The 6,845-nt window shown below is 48.4% G+C and overlaps 1 protein-coding gene across 1 annotated transcript; it reads left to right on the top strand.

Annotated features, from left to right (window-relative positions):
* Positions 1 to 5,682: 5,682 nt before the first annotated feature.
* LOC142578146 (uncharacterized) lies at positions 5,683 to 6,640 on the top strand. The gene has a single exon (XM_075687557.1). It carries the CDS (start codon positions 5,780 to 5,782, stop codon positions 6,635 to 6,637), a length of 858 nt encoding a protein of 285 aa, XP_075543672.1. The 5' UTR covers positions 5,683 to 5,779; the 3' UTR covers positions 6,638 to 6,640.
* The last annotated feature ends 205 nt before the right edge of the window (positions 6,641 to 6,845 follow it).

Genomic DNA, 6,845 nt, shown 5'->3' with positions numbered 1-6,845 from the left:
CATTTGTGGGACAACATTCGTTTCACTGTTCCTCGGTCATCAACTAGTTATGGTGCATAAATTATTATTATTATTATTATTATTATTATTATTATTATTATTATTATTATTATTATTATTATTATTATTTTGGCCGAGAACAACTCCTTATTAACGTAGGCTGGATGCTCGTTAACTCCGATGAGATCCAGGAAGTCCCAGCATCGCCTTTGTAATGCGATGTTTCCTAGCTTTTGCAAGAACCACCTGTCGCTTATCGCCGCGCACGAAACAAATAATAATGTTGCTCAACAATAATGTTGAGCAATCTATTAATGCCAGCAGCACAAGGTAGCTTTTCAATGACTTGGCCAAGTAAATCACATCGGTGTTGTCGACCATCTTGACGCTCTTAATCTCTAGGTTATTCCATCGACTATATCGCTCAAGCTCGTCGGCCCTTTGCGCTAGCTGCTTGTTTTCTTTCTTGAGAACTTCGTGACTTTGCCGCAGGATGCCCAGTTCATGCCTCAAGGCATTCAATTAGTTTCACCACAAGTGCCACTACAGAACTTGAGAGATTCCTTCGTGAAGCGAATTTCAAGTCTCATTTCGCGTTTGAAGTCATCCACAGCTTTAATAAACGTTTTTTACATCGTTTCAAACAGAAATGCAATAGAGAAATGCAGACCCAGACGGCCAGGCCGACACTGCCCGCGCCAAGGCCCAGACCAACTTCGTCGTTCTGGCGGCGGCTCGTCTCTTGAGAATCTCCCGATAATATCGTAATAATACAAATATAATAGAAGTGTGAAAGAGCTTGCCGCAGTGCGCAGTAGGTTATAAAGAATGTACGGAAAACTACAAATTGAGCTTACCTACAAGAAGCAGAAAAATTTGGCTGGTGCGTATGGCTTGCACACTGCTGCCAAACTGCGTCTAAAGGTCGAGCTGGCGGCCGTTGTATAGCAACTGAAGCAGACCACCACAGGAGCGAAAAGGCCACAGACACGAGCGGCTCGGACATCCGCCAACCCGCGCACGCTGGCAATACAGCCAAGTGTACAGAAAATAACTAAGGCGTACTTGCCACCTCAACTGCTAAGTGACGCCCACGACGGGAGCACCCCAACAGGCAGCGCGCATCCGAGACAAGCCCCACGGCCTCCCTCCCATGGCCGCTTGAACACATGCATGCGGGCAATAAGAATGCACGAATATACAGATCCCGCTTTCCCGTACATCGCTACTTAGTTGGCGTTGACTCCACCACATGCCACACGGCCTTTTTCTTTTAGAGCAAAGCTCCTTGGCTCCCGTTCTTGCATCGAGCGTCGGCGAGCCTCGGCGTCGTATCTCGGTGCAACTCAATAACGAGCATAGCGAAAGATGAAAGCGAACGCGGAGCGCAGCCGTAGATGAAAGCAGAAAGAGCGAGGAGCAGAGCGAAGAAAGAGGCTACATTGCAAGCACGAGGCGGAAAGCGGAGTAGCAACGGAGGGGAAATACCCTGCACATGCGCTCAGTTGCGGCGGCCACGGCCTCTGCAGCCATGTGCGCGATTTGATCTGCGCTTCCGGGAGGAGGGGGGGGAGGGGGGATGCATGGTGGCGTCTCGTGGGCCGGACTGCGCTCATCCGCGGCGTCACCTGCTGAGATCAGTCTGCGGTACCAGTGTGTGTGACGGGATCACTGCTGCTGCTCCTGCAAAGGGCAGCGACGAGCGGCTACGAGTAAGGCCTGTTCCACATGATGCGATTTTCATTCATTACACCCGAAGAACCATATCCGTCGCATGCGACTAAAATTGTAGTCGCAATGCCGACCCTCGTACCTTTTCGGCTGCGCCCAACCGGTTGGCCACAGCGTCGCAACATCGCCGCGATCGCTGCGATTGTCCGTCGAAATTGCGCCGAGACCTATCTCGCCGTTTGTTTTAGGAAATGGCTTCTTGCTCAATAAGTGCAACGCACGGAGACGTGGATAGTCGAATACGGTACGTACTCGAAGAGTGAAAAACTTGTCCCGCAGATTCCATTCTCCCATTTCTATGCGTTCGTTGACGCGCTTCGTAGCTAATGAAGTGCATTTTCACGTTTGCTTCGTATGCTATAGCCACACCTTTGCGAGTTATCAACACGGCGAGGTGTTCGATCCCCACGAGACGAGATGGTGTTTTGGGATCGTCATAATTTTCTTTTGTTGAGTAACATACAAAAATCGTGCATTCGAAGCTTCTCATAAAAACTGCAAGCTCGGCAAGGGCAAATGGCAAGACAGCAAAGCGGCCGATGTTTCAACGTTGCACTGCACGTGCGACCGTTTAATTGCAGTATTTTCCTGTCGACATTTCTTTTTTAACGCGTTGATTTCTCGATGCATCTTGAAAGGTAATCTTAGCTCACTTGCTTAATAAATTTGACATGCTAAAGGTGCAGGCTATCGGGATGAATTTTCTGTGATAGCATATCTAATTCCCTGGCCTGAATAAACAGCGTTGTCAATTCGTTTTCGAATATTTCATGCACGTTAAGTTGTATCTCTTCACTGATGAAGAATATATTTTTCTGCACAGGAACCAGTCAACTTTGAATATGTTCCGAACTTTGTATCTTTACGGCACCTGTATTAATCCTTGCTTAAAACGGTAAGTAAATAGTTACATAAAATTATTGACTTTCTATATTGGCACAGTGAAAACGCACCCTCCCGCAACGTCGTGTAATCCCGGTATCCCACGGCTTTTTTCGATCGTGGTTGAGACCCATCGGGGTCGAAATGCTCGATCACGATTCGCTCCTATCCGCATATTCTTGCGGTGCATTTGGAAAGGACGGTCCGCGCGAGGGAGAGACGCAGGGGAAGCGATAAACTGTCTCCTGGAGTTGTGACCTTTGCACCAGCCTGAGCGATTATCACTCATTTTTCCCATGTAAATGGCTATAAATATATTTGTGAATCGGACTTCCTTTTCGTAACATTTGGCGGAAGTGCGGAGTAACGACTACGAACGGAGCTTCGCAGTGGCCGCTGCTTCGTTTCTTCACCGATGTCGCAGGAGTAGGTGCCTAGTCCCGCAACACCTGCATCGACTGTCGTACTAACGCATCCGCGTGATACAGGAACCTCCTGCGGCACCGATAGTCTTCAGACTCTGCCCAGGCGGCGCTACGGAAAAAGCCGTCACCAGCGCCACCATCGGAGCCTTGGCGCGAACTGAGTAGTGCAAGGAGAGCCGTCCGCAAGCGAAGGTGCATAGGCCACAATGGACCCCTTTCTCTCGTTTATGCTGAGGGACGGTTCCCTAGAAATCAAGGACCTGGAAAGCTTCTTTCGCCCATCCACGCTTCGGAAAGGAAGCTCAGCAGAGTGAAGTACGTGTACAATATAAAATGAAGTCTCAAGTGTTATTTCGGCGTGCTGCAACTCGCACGTACAGAGAGCATCAGGTTTGTCTGTATGCATATCAGCATAAAAATCTAAGCAGTTCAAATTGGCTCATATTGAATATGTCCTGAACACAGGGCTTAAGTATCTCCTATATTTTTGTGTTTTATCCTAATGTTTTGTCTCGCAATTATTTACAGAGAGTATCCTTTCATAACCTTTTCCAGGGCAGCAAACAGAAAACGTTTTCCAAGGCAGCAAACAGCGCGAGATCCTAACGAAAGAAGCTTCCTACAGTGCCTACACGCTGCATCTTTCTTTCTCGCAGGAGCTACAGCATCGCTCGTACCTTAATTTGAACTTTTCGCAGACGCTTCGAGCAACAAGCGTGCACAAATAAATGTCAATACACGCGACATTCTTTTGCTTTACACACGTGCGTTGCTTCGCAATTACTCGTCCAGTGCTCCTACAGCAACTTCATTGCTCACATTTGAAAAACGCAGTTGAGCAGACTCAGCACATTGCGAAGCGTGCTTGTACCGGCACAGGACATACAAAATACCGAAAGTAGAAATGAGCTGTCTATACAACGATGCTCTAGAACAGGATTTTGAATTCATAAACGAACCAGAATGTTTGGTTAAGCTGACCTGCCTAATCTCTCCGTCCCACTTGTTGAGTCAAGCGGAGGCGGACGTCTGTTAAAAGGTGGAGATATCGACGGCACATAAGCAGGATGGTTCGCAACGTTGTTTTTTCTGTTACCAATGAAGTGGCGGCTGCAAATTCTTGAGTTTTCGCTTGGTTACCACGGTCCCCCTTCAGGGCTACGCAACACAATTACAGAAGAACAAAATTGACGCACTTTCTCATGCGAGCCGCTGTCGCTGTGTTGTGGCGAATGCAAGTAATCCGATTACCCAACAGGTTGAGCGACCCATATCCAGTGCTCTCGCCTTTCCGCTTCATACGATCGTGATGGAAATCGGTAAAACTGAACGTTGTTATTCCATCCTTCACGTTCATGGCAATTTACAACACAACAGTAGCGTTGATTGCGGCGTTTCTTCGTAGCGCGCCGAGCTATCGCGGTTTCCGTTGTTTCCGCCATCAGTCTGTAAAAGTGAGCCAGCAAGCATTTTATGGCAGTTCGGCGGCGCGTCCGACTAGCGTAGAAATTCATAGCTCTCTGTCTGGGTGTTAAATGCGCAAAATACTCGTAATATGGACTAAAATCTAGTTAAATTGTTGTTTCGCCGTCGCTAGCTGCATAGGCAACTTAGCAAGGGAGTCGGGCTTCGCACTACTCAATTACTGCCTCTTCGCACCGGCAGGTGGCTCTACGCGTCTTGCAAAACTCCAGAGTCTGACTTCCACGGCGCCCACGTCGACGACTGGCTAAAGTCGAGACTGATGAGCCGGTGAGCAGCCACAACAAATGGGATCCCACAGGGATGCTGACTTACATATTTGTTTTTTACTTGGCGGAAACTACGTGACTAGGGTTTCAAAACTACAAAGAACTCCGTGACCGGTATACCTGCAAGTAAAAGCTGCGAGATCTCTTCGGAAAACCACTTGGTTGGAAGGTCTTCACCAAGAAAGATTTGACATCATGAGTTTTCCACCGAAGGCTAGATCGCCTATGTACAAGACGTGCTGGCATTCCGTCGCAAGGCCGACGCTGAAATTCCGAAGACTAAAAAGTCTGCCACGTCTTAAGCCGTCATATTTATCCGTCATTTGCACGACGTTGCAATAACCCTGCATCATCGTCTTCTGAAGACCGACAAGACTCTCATTCACAACAGCGGCAGCCTTTGAAGCAGCTGACAAAGATCGCGCGCCGTGAGCTGGAAGCCACAGGCCCCGCGGCTCTGTACCCACCTGTCAAGGATGCATGCGCTCCTATGCTTCCCCTTGTTCAGGCTCTCGTGCACCAAAAACTCGCCAATGTCGGCTTGCAGTCAGTGGGCTCGGCACAGGTGGGCTCGGCGGCTGTGCACAGACGCAGATCGCTAAACCATTCACTCTTGTCATGCAGGTGTTTCAGCGCGCATTCGTGCGCCTGTTGCTTCCAGCCCTAGTGACGGCTTCCCTGGCAGCCCCGATGCAATATCGTGCTTCGTGAGGTGAAACTGACAGGATTGCCTGTCACCCCTCCCTGATGTGCGCCCCTGGTTTTTCAACTGCACCGACCTTCAAGCCCCTGGATTTCGTCGGGAGCGGCGGATCTGCGTTTTCGATGACACCGCTACTGAAGACGGTGGTGCTCGATGCAGCATGGACGAACCTGTCGTCATCGACATCAACATTACAGTCAACTACAAAAGAGCAGGCACTACCGGTGGCGCCTTGTGGGCTCGGCGGCTGTGCACAGACGCAGATCGCTAAACCATTCACTCTTGTCATGCAGGTTGGTAAAGCTTACAGTCTTTTTTGTAAGAAGTCTAGCAATTATTTCCTGCTTCAGCTGCCGAGCCCGCACTGCTGCCTTCTTGTCGCTCTTGAGTGCTCTCATGTAATTCGTGCCTTGTTGATGATGTCGGGCGATATCGAAAGCAACCCGGGGCCTGACTCCAACGCTTTACTAGTTGAATTGAAGAATTTGTCTGCTGGACAGTTGAAATTAATCAGTCAGGTTCAAGACCTGAAAGTTCATTTATTGTCGACGGACAAAGCTATTGCTGATATGGGCAAACGCATGACTGACCTAGAGGGTCATTATCAAAATCTTGTCTCCCTGCGCTCTGACTTTGAAGCCGTCAGAACGTCTACCGCTCAAGTGGCCACAGTGGTACACAGGCTTGAAACGCGTATTGATGACGCCGAGAACCAGTCACGACGCAATAATCTTATTTTTTATGGCCTCCCTGAATCAACTGGATCAGAGGCGTTTGCCCAGACCGAGCAACTTATCATCAAGCACTGCCACGATCATCTTAATATTAGCATCGAGCTGAAGGAAATTGAGCGCGCACATCGTCTCGGTCATCGCACAGGTACTAACCGCCACCGTCCTGTCATAGCAAAATTCACCTTCCATAAAACAAAAGAATTGATTCTTTCTAACGGCCGCAAGTTCAAAGGAATCAGCTTCAGCGTTGGAGAGGATTTCACTCGTTCCGTACAAAACGCTCGCAGGCACCTCATAACTTTCGCGAAAAGCAAATCATTACCTTTTTCTTTGCGATTCAAAACACTGCATATGGGTCATAAGCGCTACGTCTACGACGAGCAAACGCAGTCTGTCAAAGAAATAATATAGCAATTTCCCCGTCGTAAAAATTTCTGCTACACTGTCAAGCCCAAATCTAACATATCATTGTCTGTAATCTTTGCCAACGCACGCAGTTTCCTTCCCAAACGTGACGCTTTTTCCAACCTTGTTTTATCATCTAACAGTAATATAATGGTGATAACCGAAACGTGGCTAACAGAAGATATAACAGACGCAGAAGTACTAGCCGACCTAC

This window comes from Dermacentor variabilis, chromosome 4, assembly GCF_050947875.1.
Source record: "Dermacentor variabilis isolate Ectoservices chromosome 4, ASM5094787v1, whole genome shotgun sequence".
Taxonomy (NCBI): Eukaryota; Metazoa; Arthropoda; class Arachnida; order Ixodida; family Ixodidae; genus Dermacentor; species Dermacentor variabilis.
Note: the sequence above shows the minus strand (reverse complement) of the source record. Positions and strands in the feature narration are given on the sequence as shown.